We start from the raw sequence: 14,281 nt of genomic DNA on the forward strand, positions 1-14,281 counted from the left end.
AAATAAGATAAAATTTTTAAACCTAACAGTGCCAATGGACGCCTGCTTTTACTTCCATAACTGTTCACAGCTTAAACATCACTTACTTCTTGTGAGAAGTCTGTCAAATTAATTTTCTCTGCTTAAGAGCAATTTAAAAAAAAAATATTCCAGACTGGTTGTCCTGAGTACACCTGCATGTGTGTGTGTATGCAATTTTAGTGACCCTGCTGGATACCAGGACAGTGCCAGGAGAGCTGAAATGGGCAGCCAGTCCTGCAGAGGGAGGGGTGAGTGGGATCTGCCTGTTCTTTTTTCTTTTTTTCTTTTTTTTCTTTATGAATACACTGTTTACAACCTGTTCTCTCTTTGGAAAACACACTCACACACCCTCTCTCGTTCCTCACACGCGCACATGCACACGCTCGGTCTGGAAACTGTAAATAATCATCCCACAGATTTTGAAATGTGCTGTTGTTCACCAAGCCTAAGTGCTAATATGAGACTGCTGCCATTGCGTTTGGCACAAGTAAAGGCATAAACCAGCTTGGTGGTGGGTGTCATTTTTTAGGAATTTTTACTACCGTACAGTTGCCAGAATGAATCCTGGTGATATCTGTTTCAGATTTGATCTTCTCTTTGTGTTTTATTGTCATTGTCGTGATCTGCCATCCATAGTTCTTCCTCTCTTTCTCTCTATCTCTATCTCTCTCTCTCTCTCTCTCTCTCTCTCTCTCTCTCTCTCTTCTTTGTCGTTCAGTGTCTCTCTTACCTCTTTTGTTGGTTTAAGAGTTAGTGGTGAACTTGCCTGTTATTTCTTCACTTGCCATTGCCCTTATACTCTCACATGCTGCTTGATTGACAGGGTCCTGGTCTGCACGCACTGAGCTTTTGATTACAGGCACTCCCCCCACCTTCCTCACCCCATAGCTACACACATACATACAAAACTCCATTTCTGTATGTTTTTTTCCTTCTCCCTTGACAGCTGCGTAGGCTGACAAAAACTCTGAAGGAGACTAGACACAGAGACATCATACCCCATGTCAGCTTTTATACAGCTAACTTCCTCAACCCGCAAAGACACTACAACAGCACACAAACGCTGACACTATGTGGGCATGTGCACACCCTCACACTCACACACATTTTAACACACTGTACATAAAGAAATGCGTGGCTTACAAAAGATCAGTCTCGATTAGATATTCCAGGCCAATAGCAGTGCTGATACATTTTGAGTATTAAATCAATAAAGAATGGGCTTAAAATGTACATAAAACTGTAAAGACTAACATATTTACTGCACCGCTTACAAATCACCCAACATATACATAATATTATTATTAGCTGATAGCATATAGGCAATAAGCCCACATTAGACAACGAAATCGACTCTGATGGCATATCGATCAGTCTAAAGACACACACTGACACACAAGCATGTCCTTCAAGCACACACACACGCATTCTTCTGTCATTCCTCTCGCTCTCTTTTTCTCTTTTTGGACACGGTGCATTTAGTGTGTATACAGCTCTCACTAGCAGGGAGAGAGCAGATTATTATTCAGTGGCAATAAAAAGCCAATTTGGACTTGGGAGGCTCAGCGGTCATTTGAAGGGTCACAGTACAAGGCAAATAATCGGCTCTATTGAGATGGATGGTGCGGTGAAGGTTGAGCCTGCTTCACTCGTATGGAAATGTGCCTGCAAAAACCTTGGAGTCGCAACAAATCTGAACCACCGTCCACTGCAGAATATTGATGCAAGAATGAGCATTAGCCCGTGAGGCTTCACGCAGCAGCGGTGAATCAGAGGGTGGACACCGGCATCTGAAATTTATTTTGTATATATGATGACTAGAAGTACCCCCCAGTGAACAGGCAACCTAAGTTTTTCACAGTGTGCACTTTTTTGCCAGCCACCGCTGCTTATGTGTGTGTTTAAAGCTTGTGCCTACGCTGAAGAGTTCAACTTTATGCGGCGTATGCAGTCATTTTCAGTTCACGCCAGCACAGTATGAAAATCAACTTTCAGACACTTTAACATTGCTGCCATCACAGCGGCTATTTAGATGCTTTTGTCAAAATTATATAACAGTCTGCAGCTGCCAGCATGGAAGGGTTTTGAAAACCCTTCTCTGTTGGTGCATTGTGGGAAATTAAACTGGCGTGTCATCTGAAATTTGAGTGCCAGCAGCCTTTTTAAATGACTGCTGCTTGGCAAATGACTTTTTTAATTTTAAAAAAATCAGACTATCTTGAATTAAGAGAAGTTTGGGAAAGCTGTTCTCCACATGACAGTTACATTTCATTAATATCAAGTCATTCATCAAGGCAACTTTGATGGAATATCTGCTTCAGTTCAATTCCAGTCACTTCAAAGTTGGTCTTCGTGATGTTGGCCTGAACTAAATGCATTTTTCGAATGTAGTCTAACGCCTATAGGCAGCAACATATGTCTTACATGCACAATCATTGCTCTAACTAACGCAGTTATACAAATGTGCTTGTTTGAAGTGGGAAGAGGTGAGCATTATGGATGAGAAAAACATCCCCATCAGGACGTACCAGGTGTGCAATGTCCTGGAGCCCAATCAAAACAACTGGCTCAGGACAGACTGGATCCCTCGGTCTGGAGCTCAGCGGGTCTACGTCGAAGTCAAGTTCACCCTGAGAGACTGTAACAGCCTCCCAGGGGTCACCGGCACCTGTAAGGTACGTGAAAGCGTGCTCAGGATGTGTAGCGTGCTGGTGAATGTATGGCCTGACTGCGGTAAAAAGTTTTAACAAAACAGCAAAGAATTCTGATAAAGGGTCTGACCTTTTTTTAATATGTTAACTCTCATGATAATTACTTAATGGACAGACTGCCGCTAATGGACCTTTATTTTATATTACAGCTGCTGTTTATTCAAGCACAAACCCCACTTTGACTCATTATCATATTAAGAGAAAAGATGAGTGCTGGTGCTGACGATAAATAGGTGCCTCAGTCTGTCCCTTTTTTTTAAATTCCCCTTTTGTCTTGTAGGAGACATTCAATCTGTACTACCATGAGTCAAACGAAGACAGAGAGAGCTACATCAAAGAGAGCAGCTTCATTAAGGTGGATACGGTGGCAGCAGACGAAAGCTTCACCCAGGTAACACCGAACAACTGAGTCAGGCTTTGAGTTCCCTCCGCCACTCAGTGTAATTTGCTCCTATGTGGAAAATAAACCCCCCCAAAAGCACTTAGCTGTAATGTTTTTATTTGTTTTACAAGCACTTTTATCTTAGATGTCTGTTTTGCTGTCCCGGGAATGTTGGCAAGGTGCTTTTGCTCAGTCTTTGCTAAAGTAACTTACATTCTAATCTTGCAGGCCGTAAAGCTTGTTTTGCCTTAGCAATCAATAAAAGTTATTCTGAATCGGAGCCAAGTGCTGAAGATGTGGAGATCAGCGGCGGTTCAATTGAAACGCCCACTTTAAGTTGAACAAGCAAATTGAATTAATAAGGGGTGACACGGTTTACTGCACTGTTTATTAATGCAATGCTGTTTTCTCTCAATTCAGGTGGATGTTGGAGACCGCATCATGAAACTGAACACAGAGGTGCGAGATGTAAAAGTCACGACCCGGAAGGGCTTCTATCTAGCCTTTCAGGATGTGGGCGCCTGCATTGCTTTGGTTTCTGTCAGAGTTTTCTACAAAACCTGCCCGCTAACCGTTCGTAACCTGGCAACATTTCCCGACACCATTACCGGGGCCGACACGTCCTCCTTAGTGGAGGTCCGGGGGTCCTGTGTCAACCAATCGGAAGAAAGAGAGGAACCTAAAATGTACTGCGGTGCTGATGGAGAGTGGTTGGTTCCTATTGGTGGATGTCTCTGTAACCCCGGATATGAGGAGAGGGGAGGTGCATGTAAAGGTAAGTGGTGCTGGCTACAGCAGAGCTACTTCTCTTTTGTGCACTCCTGAATTAATGTGTTGTCACTTTGAAGTTTAGCATCTCTGTGAACAACAATCACAAATGTGCTCAGCTTAACAAGCTACTCTGATAATATTGATATTTGGTTCTTTTCGTTTTTAAAGGGGCACTCGCTAGCTTGGCAAATGTGGTTTAGAGAGGACACCATAACAAATTTTATTCTGTTGCAGAAACAGTAGATAGTGGCACATTTTTAGTGTTTTGTAAGGTATCCAACTGAAATTGCAAATTACACAAAAGAACACAAAAGAAAATTGACCTAATTTAAACTCTAATAATATTCAGATTGCAGGTTACAAGCTGAGAACAGAGAAAAGAGATAAGATGGGTCATTCTGAAGGTGATAAAATCCATTTATGAACGTCTTTAATCAAATTAATGGGTTTTCTTTTTCTGGTGTTTCCGCTGGATACTTAGCAACTGCACGGCAAAGTCAAAAAGCAATGTGTAAAAGTGTAATTTCCACTTGATTTTTAGTAAAAATTCAACAACTTTTAAAATCAGTGACCTTTAGTGGTGCAGTCCATATTGGCCTGCTCAGATCAACAGGGTGGCATGCACTGGGAGCATTTATCTGTATGGACACATGCCCAGCCATCATTTAGAGTGGGTTAAATTAAGACCGATCTTTTTGTTGCAAGTTGAAGTTCTGCTTTGTGTACCGAGCGCTAAGGTCTCCATATGAGGTGTGCTCGCATAACCACAGCCATCTGGACAAAAATGTCTTTCTGTCGCTTACAAATTTGGTCTGAACTTTACTGTAACAAATATGCAAGCTGTTCACACCTTTCACCGACTCACATGTGGCTCGGATGACGTGTAATATTTGGAAACGACTGTTGTGATAGTGAAGACTGCAAATTTCCACGCTTATGTGACAAAGTGGGGTGAACGGGGTTGGACAGGCTTAGTGGAGACACTTTTACAACATGGCTCGACTCTCTCCATTCATGTTCACTCAAACACACAACACACATACACAGATGGACAGAGACCAATAGAAGAAGAGCTGTGGGGGTGGGGGTGAACGATTCACTGATGTGCTCCCTCGGTTTTATTTATGAAGCCCATCCCAGCAGGCTAATTGTATAACAAACAGACCCATAATTAAAAGAGCAAAGAGGGGACACTGAGAAAGAGAAATATACAGAGATGGACATAAAAAAGAGCGATGCATTGCCAGTTGGCCAGTTGGTGATTAAGAGAGAAAAAAACATGACTTTTTTCTTTGCAATGAGAGATGCAGTTGCCAAAATTCTGTATGAATATGAATAGTATGTGTCTCAGATGTTCTCTGAAACTGTCACCCGGCTTAGCTCATTTGTTTCATCTGAAAGGAGGGGGAGGTTTGTGGGGTGGTCCCTGAAGCCTGAAAGATGTTCCTCCTCAACTAGATTTAGGAGAGACCCTTGACTCTGTTGAACCTCCAGCAGATGTGAAGTGCCATCTATCTATCTGCTGCTCTCTTCTTCATCTCCCTACTCTCTCTGCCTGTCAGGTTGTTGGCTGGGCGCAGCTGCCTCAGTGGAAATTCATCAAAGTCTGAATGAATACAGAATGTATCTCTCCAAAACCTCTGACCCGACTGAATTAGACGGACACCTTAACTCTTCTCCTATTTTAAGTTTAAAATTTGCAGAGAGAAACAGAACAGGAGGGCGTAGCGGGATGGAGGGAAGAGAAATAGATTTCGGAAGAGATTAAGATGATCTGTCTCTCAACATGTCACACACACTAAGAGATTTCTGGATCATGTAGACTCATGTGCCATCTCTGAGTCGGCACAACGCGTTCAGGTGAAGACAAAACCAGGCAAACTAACCTTGGCTGGCAATACGTCATTAGAAGCTGGGCTCATTTTGCACTTGAAAGACAATCGTATGTCTCAGTTTGGAGTCTTCTCTTAGCAGTGCAACTTACAATTGTCATGCTTGTAAGTTAGAGTTGTCATCTAATGTAGTAATGTTAGACCTGTGATGCACAGACCTAGAGACCTGTCTAAGATTATCTATCAGCCACCAGTTGGAAGGAAAAATGTATATTTACTATGAAATTGATTGCTAACGCCCAGTTCATGCAGGTCAGCGACCCTTGTGAGTACTTTTGCTAGTGATAAATGTGTATTCTGAAACTGGTTAGGGAGTGGTTGCTTTAGGTTGCTGGCATCAAGTGTTACACAAACCAGAAAAGGAGACTGTTTGTCTTCAAAGTAAAATTTGTGCCTTTGTACAGGGAGTGCAGAATTATTAGGCAAGTTGTATTTTTGAGGAATAATTTTATTATTGAACAACAACCATGTTCTCAATGAACCCAAAAAACTCATTAATATCAAAGCTGAATGTTTTTGGAAGTAGTTTTTAGTTTGTTTTTAGTTTTAGCTATTTTAGGGGGATATCTGTGTGTGCAGGTGACTATTACTGTGCATAATTATTAGGCAACTTAACAAAAAACAAATATATACCCATTTCAATTATTTATTTTTACCAGTGAAACCAATATAACATCTCCACATTCACAAATATACATTTCTGACATTCAAAAACAAAACAAAAACAAATCAGCGACCAATATAGCCACCTTTCTTTGCAAGGACACTCAAAAGCCTGCCATCCATGGATTCTGTCAGTGTTTTGATCTGTTCACCATCAACATTGCGTGCAGCAGCAACCACAGCCTCCCAGACACTGTTCAGAGAGGTGTACTGTTTTCCCTCCTTGTAAATCTCACATTTGATGATGGACCACAGGTTCTCAATGGGGTTCAGATCAGGTGAACAAGGAGGCCATGTCATTAGTTTTTCTTCTTTTATACCCTTTCTTGCCAGCCACGCTGTGGAGTACTTGGACGTGTGTGATGGAGCATTGTCCTGCATGAAAATCATGTTTTTCTTGAAGGATGCAGACTTCTTCCTGTACCACTGCTTGAAGAAGGTGTCTTCCAGAAACTGGCAGTAGGACTGGGAGTTGAGCTTGACTCCATCCTCAACCCGAAAAGGCCCCACATTTGTGCGCCAATGGTGCTTTTTCCTTTCCCTCACTGAAGGAACCTGGCCTCAAAGGGAGGTGTGGCCTGGGAAGGAAGACTTGTGTGATAGCGCTTGCCAGCATATCGTCCACCCTACTACATCTCAGGCGCCGTGCAAATACAGAATGGGCCTCTCACAAGGGCTATCTTTACTCAATCTCTAGAGCCGGCTTCCATGCCTCGCTCGTCACGCACAACCAGTACTTCGGCATCGGTCCCAGCGCTTCCGCCGGGCGACATATTCACGACTCGGACTGAATCAACAGGCTGGTCATTCCTCGTGGCACCACTGTATAACCGTAGAGACGCACCCTCTACATCGGTGCCATCAGCTCCCATCGCGCCGGCTTCCTCTGCTCGTAGGAGGCGGCGCGCCCGCCGCCATAAACCGGACAATACTAACACTACTGGACATGAAGTGGACGGCGGGTTCATTTTCGATAGAGCCGTTTTTGTCGACCCTGAGCCTGCCGTTTCTCGGACTGTTGTTCCTGAGCCTGCTCCTTTTCCTGTTTGTGTTTCACCTCCCAGGTCAGTTCAGTTAGCTCCCTCGCAGCCACCCTCTGTTCAGTTAGCTCCCTCGCAGCCACCCTCTGTTCAGTTAGCTCCCTCGCAGCCACCCTCTGTTCAGTTAGCTCCCTCGCAGCCACCCTCCAGTAGCTCCGCTACCTGGTATTCACTGCATCGGCATCTTTTCCCCTCAACATTTGTCGCTAAATCATTCGACCCTCCCTTAAGAAAGAGACTGTGTCCTCGCTGCCTAAGATCATGAAGAGGAGCCAGTGTATATTCTGCCTGCCTGGCTCGTCTACCTCCTCGCGTTCTTGCGACCACCAGTTGACCTATTTTAATGAATAAGCTTACCATGTGCGTACTACCCATCGAATATCACCCCATCGAGGCGTTCCAGCTCTCTCTAGAGCTCTTGCCCGAGTGCATTCCCTCTGGCCACCACCAAAGGATTCACAGCTCCGATAGTCTCTCTAACGATTAGCTGAACGGCGACCCGCTCCTAAGCTCCAAGAGCTCCTCTCTCTTGGTTTACAGCACGCCACGCGCGTCTACTGACAGAGACATCGAAAGACGGTGGTCCCAGATAGAATTCTCAACTCGTGCCACCCAAAGCTCGGCTTTCGCACAGTGTATTAGCGCACCCGGTCAGCAGTCTCATGGGTCCTCATGAAGATCCCACCCCGATCCACACTCTTTCTCATTACAGAGGGTTACCTCGAGAACGATCACCTAATTGCTTAATTGGTCACAGCGTCCGGTGCATCTTAGGCGGATCCATATACATCGCTTCTCGCGGAGTGAGCACCATAAGGACAAATGCATGAAGAGGATGAATTGGTGGACAAATACTCCATTGCTAATAATTCTGCACTCCGTCACAGCTCAGGTCCCAGAGCCACCCGTCACAGCTCAGGTCCCAGTAGCTCCTGAAGCCCAGGCCCGTGAGACAGCGAGAGGGGACCGCACGTCGGCTGTACAGGCCGCGTCTCAGCCTGCTGGGAACGGCGTGAGTCTTCTCTCCGCCTCAGACTGCCTTCTGCTTCGGTCCCCATCCACGTCAGCTGGAGGGCCCGAGGGGCCCGTTCAGCTTCCTTCCACGTCGGCTGCACAGGCCGTTTCTCAGCCTGCTAGGAACGGCGTGAGTTTTCTCTCCGCCTCCGACTGCCTTCTGCGTCGGCTGTCTCTCCCAGCTGGAGGGCCCGAGGAGCCCGTCCAGCCTCAAGCCACGTCTGCTGGGGGGCCCGAGCCGCCCGTCCAGCCTTCGCCTGCTGCCGCCTCAGAGCCTTCGCCATGACTAGAGCCGGAGAACGGGCCCGAGGTGCCGCCGCTGGATCCTTCTCATAGGCCTCTGGGTTGGCTCCGAGCCGCCTTCGAGTCTTACCCGTCTGCTAAATGAACCAGACTCTGCCCTGTCTGAGTGCCTCACGCTGCTCTGCTTCTAAAAAAGTCGCTGTCCGCTTTAGGCCCAGTCCTAGGCCCGAAACGCGTCCGATCTAGTCGCCATTACAACCCGCCTCTCCTGCTCTTTCAATTGGCACGCCTCTCTATATAGATAAGACAAGATTAGGTGGCCATCGGTTCTTTGCAGTCTCCCGTCTTAGCCTTTCACCGACCAGTGCGTCCTTCCAGAAGCCGGCCTCCGTCGCTCTCTCGTAGGTGCGGCGTCCCAACGCTCCTAGGGCGCGTATTACGCGGTCTCATGTCCCCAGTCAGCACATCTAGCCCGGTCCTTTGTACCGATGGCCATCCTAAGTACATCGCGTGGCAGTGTCCAAGCGTGCACATCGGCAGGAACTTGCGTGATGAGTGCGCTACACGAGGTAACTCCAGGTCTCGTCCGTGGGCCCCCGGCCTCCGAGTCGCCTTCAGTTCCTACTACCTTGGGGGCTCAAGGAGAAATCCATCCGAGTACGCTCTTCCGATCCCATACGAGCACATGGTATTATCGCTCTTGAGGTCTCCTCTAGCAGTATAACGACCTAAACTTCGACTTTTGTCCGTCCCTGCCATCGGAGTTTTTTTATGCTGCTATTAGTACAGATGACGGCACCCAGTTTGCGTGATAGCTAGACATAATCCTCTGCACTGGTCCTTGACTCGGACTGCGCACCACCAAACAATACAAATTTTAGGAATTTTTCTTATACGGGAGCCTCAAATACTCTCGTTCTGAGTGCCCAGGCCTCAGACGTCGTTCGTCGTAGACAAGCATGTCCAGCTCTGTGCTCATTACGTATTCTATGCTTTCGTCCAGCCTCGGAGAGGGCCTTCTCTGGCCCCGCCTTCATATCGAGGCTGTCCTTATGGCCCATCATGCCCCCGACCCATCAGCACTGATTACTGCCCTGAGCATTCGTTGGCAATGTGTGTGTACACGCCTCGCTGCCTTACTGCCCAGCGTTGTCTCAGGCCGCCTCACGACGCGTACGACGTGCTCCTGCGTGCTTTAATCACAATCTGTACGACCGAGAGACTACAAGGGCTGCCTTTAAAATTCCGGCAGAAAGTTCCATCAGTCGGTGGACCGCCCCGGCCTAATACCGAGTAGCACTGCTCCTGCGTCGAGTCTGCGACAGGCTCGTCCCGACGGACCTGCGCGTGTAGCCCTCTTCGGAGAGGAAGAAGGGATAGATCATAATGGGGCTGGAGCCGGCCGCGGCCTGGGGAACTTTGGCGATTACCCATACCGTGCTACCTTCCTCGACCGACCCAGGCAGTTAGGGCGCTTCACCGCTGCCGATATAAACCAGAGCCTCGCCCCTGAACTCCTCCCTCCCTCTCGTGCGTGGCGCTTCGTCGCACTGCCTGGCTGCCCACCATTGCCGTCGAGAGTGAGACACAAGGCCGGGAGGAGAGCCATCCCCCGGCTTCCCTCCACCCCCATTGTAAGACCACTAGCTACCCTCGGTGCTCACTTCTTGTTTCCTGCACGCCCCGCTTCGATAGGCCTTACCATTACGTCTCTGCCGCGAGAAAAACTGGCCTGGGGATCCACGCCCATGAAAACACCTGACCACTCCCCATCCGTACATCACACTCCCAGCTCGGCACGCCGGGCATCGACCAGGGTATGTAGCCTGCGGCCGGCGGGCCGGATACCCCCCTGAACTGCGTGTCCCTTCGTACCTCGATTCGTGACGGTCGCGGGATCTCGAGACTGAGGTCTCTCACCGCAAGTTTGACCAGCCCTGCGATCGTCTTGGGAGGGATCCCGGAGACGGCCCCGGACCCGCATGGAGGGAAGACGGTGACCATCCACCGTGATCTCCATATACTTGGTTCAAAGATCCGCCGCATTTGCCGTCCCGCGTTGAAACAGGCGGCCTCCTGGACCGGCCTCTTGCCACACCTTGTTTGACACGGGCAGGGTTCCGCCTGGTCGGACACTCTCAACCGAGCCGTCGTGGCCATGTAAACGTTGCTTCGCCTGCTCGCGCTCTGGTCCCCGGTTCCCCTGTATAACTTCTGTCTGGCCTTCCCTTTTTCCTTCATGTCCCACTGTTGGTCTAGTGCTCCTTGTGCTTTCTGTTCCTTCTTTTTAGGTCTGTGCCCTCTCCGCCTCAAACATTGCGGCCCCCGCTCGTCCTCTCGCCTGGGATCGTGTTTTGCTGGGGCTGTTAGGGGGGTGTTTCTGGTGTGTGTACATCCTGTGGTTTGTGCCGCTTGGTTGCGTGGATGCCACAGCACGGCCTTGGTGTGGGGGTGTTGCATGTCTGTGTGTGTGACTCCCTCCATTCCGATTTGTAGCATAGTCGATCCTGTGCGCGTGTTGTTGTTCCCTCCTTCACGCACTCTGTCTCCCGCTCAGCCTTCGTTGGTGTATTTGTTTGCGTATTATCAATCTCCAACCACTGTGTTTTAGAGAATATCTGGGCGATGTGTCCTGTGGTTTGCCGGCATGCATTGATGAAGAAGGTTCTTTACCCTTGGTGCTTTTCTTTTGTGACTCTCCACCCCGTGTGCCCTCTGCTGTATCTGTGAGCCCTACGCCTCTCCTTAGTTTAGTGATGTCCATGGAGAGGTCAACACCTTGGTAAATGAGCCCTCTCCCTTTGTGGTTGTTTCATGTTTCCCCAGCCCGTTATGTCTGTGTTTTCCCCGTGCTCTCTCCCCTCCTGTCTGAACCTCTGTGCACTTCCTGTTTACTTTGTGACTCTCACGCCTGTACATGTCATGTTCAGTTCACCCCGCCCTGTATCGTTATGATTATCAGTGTCACCTGTGTTCCCCGTGTGTTCCCACTTTCCTCGTTTACCCTCTGTGTATTTCTGTCTGCGTCTCCCTCTGTTCGGCGTCGCGTTCTCCCTCATGTTGTGTGTTATTCTCCCCGTGGTTCCTGGTTTACTTTATGTTTAGCTTTCCCAGTTTAGTTTAGTACTGTTTTCGTGTTCCACCTTTTGCCAGCATTAAAGCTGTGTTTTTGAGTTATCCCCGTGTCTGTGAGTCTGCATCTTGGGTCCTTCTCCTGCCTGCCACACAACGTACCATGACATTCCAAGACATAAATCCCACTTTAGTTTGTTTTGTGTCTTTTTGTCCGTGGTGTCTTCTGCACCTCATTGTGGTGAGCCAATAGGAATGAATGACACTTGAGTGGACAGAGGTGTACATGTGATAGCTCTGCATAACGACTACTTTGCAACGAATTAGGCGTCTGCAGAACAGTGAATCTCTGTTGGCTGATTTCTCACAAACACAGTCCAACATAGGTCTCACATTAGCAATTAGCAGCGATGAGAAACAACTTCAACTCCAGACATTTTTTTTTGTTTGTTTTTGTTTTCTTTGGAGGGGGTGCTTCGTCTTCTACACCAAATTAGATACCTTCTTACTCAAATTTTGCACTTTACTAATTCATAGTCTCTCCTCGTTGGACTATTTCCTATCTTCAGAGTTGCTTAAAATAATGTTTAAGTCTATTTCTAAATTATGCTAATGTACATAAACACAGTTATACAACAAGACTTTTCTCATGAGCTGTGGTCAGTGATTGGGGATGATGACAGATAAAACAAAAACACGCACAGACAGTCACTATGGCTGAGTGCTTTCTCAGAGCGAGTTCCACCCTACAGATGAGAGACAGATGACAGACATTAGAGACATTGTGTGCCACTCACTGGTTTTTTGTCATTTAAAGCATTTTCTAACATTGTCATGTAGGTTTGGGCTGATTCTGGTTGAGGCACTTGCACAGTGAGATTTGTGATTTGTGGTTCATCATTTTGTGGTGATGATGTAGCTGTTGCTCCTGGTGTTGCCCGAGTTGACTGTGCAGGCTGTTCGTTGTGAGTGCTGACTCTTTGGAAAGAAACAGGCACAAACTCATATCTTGCATACTTGCCTTGATTTTGAAAAAGGTTATGCAGGTGGGTGATCAGGTCATTCACATGAGTGAAAGTGAGCATGACTGCTGTTCCATTTGGCTGGGGTAAACCTGCTGCACTTCTTGAATGTGAATCAAATAATCCATACCTCCCAGATTTGTCACGGAAAACTGCAATGCACTGTTCTCTGCTGCTTCCAGGTATCCATAACTTATGTCATCCATTTTCACACTGTAGACATTTATGTCAGTATGAAGTTCTTTGGGTAGGTACTCCATGGTCAGATGATCCTGTGTATAATGCCTCTCCTGCAGAAGAATTGTTTTAATCCAACAGTATAGAAATATAAAGTCATTTGGTTTGTTACGTTTGCCTGAGTTTAGTTTTGTTTCTTTGAGCTCAACATTTATTACTTTTGTAAATCTAATTTTTGGGGGTTAAATAAATGAAAAACTATTTTTCTAATAATTCCTGGGACGACTCCTGTTTTTTAACTTGGTCCATCACAATGGTCATATAAAGAGAACTTTACATTTTTCTATGAACAGAAAATATCTGTTAATGAGACAGAAAATCTACTGTGAATAAATGCAAACATGTTTGTGATTTATATTGAATAGAAACTTGATGACTGATGTGAGATCATATTTAAATGGTTTGAGTGATGAACCAACAAGTAACTGAGTCTGAGTCCCAGTTTAAAACCAGGGTTCCACCATAAACAGTCTGATAGAGCAGAGCTAACAGTTCATAATAGTGTGAAACAAAGTCACACATGTTTCATCTACTTTGGAACTCCATGTATGAAAACAGAGAAAATCCCTCATGTTCCTCTCTCTATCTCCAGCTGTTTACATGAACATAAAGAACCAGTTAACTTTCTCTCCCAGCTCAAGACACACAGCTGATGCTAGCCAGGAAAACATTACACACTGACTTTAATACAAACACACAGTGTGTTGTGTGAAGAAATCCAACATGAGCTGAACAAACAGTGAAGTTCCTAAAGACAAACTGTTAAAGGAGGAAACAAAGCAAACTTACAGTTTCTTCACAGAGAGACACCAGCAACAAGCTCCACTCCACAGCTGTGGACTTTTTTAAACACCATCCTGTCTTGACTTATGTTATTCTGCCTTTAAATGCTCTTTGCTGTGTTTCTTTCTCCTCCAATGAGAAATCAAATCAAACAAATGTTTGCAGGATTAAAATGGTACAATATCATATTTGTCATTTCCCAAACTGCACACGCTTGATTCGTCCCCTCAACAGCAGGATTCAACAAAATAAGACGTCCTTCAGACTTTTATTGAGGAATACATCCTATTTTACTGTCACTATATATCATTCATAAGGCACTGTTATTATTTCATTAGTACTTCATTAGTCCGCATCAGCTTATCATCAATATTATCATGTATCACTTATTATTTAGTAAATCTGCTACAATACTCTATCAGTTAGTAAA

The 14,281-nt window shown here is 46.3% G+C and overlaps 1 protein-coding gene across 1 annotated transcript; it reads left to right on the forward strand.

Annotated features, from left to right (window-relative positions):
• Positions 1 to 168: 168 nt before the first annotated feature.
• LOC121813688 (ephrin type-A receptor 4-like) lies at positions 169 to 5,051 on the forward strand (the record flags this gene model as incomplete). The annotated part of the gene is made up of 4 exons (XM_042217573.1): positions 169 to 269; positions 2,499 to 2,696; positions 3,013 to 3,123; positions 3,535 to 5,051. Coding segments are annotated over 4 exons (815 nt in total), but the record flags the coding sequence as incomplete, so codon positions are not given.
• Positions 5,052 to 14,281: the final 9,230 nt, after the last annotated feature.

This window comes from Haplochromis burtoni, unplaced genomic scaffold, assembly GCF_018398535.1.
Source record: "Haplochromis burtoni strain Fernald_Lab_line unplaced genomic scaffold, NCSU_Asbu1 Contig_2250, whole genome shotgun sequence".
NCBI classification, from domain to species: Eukaryota; Metazoa; Chordata; class Actinopteri; order Cichliformes; family Cichlidae; genus Haplochromis; species Haplochromis burtoni.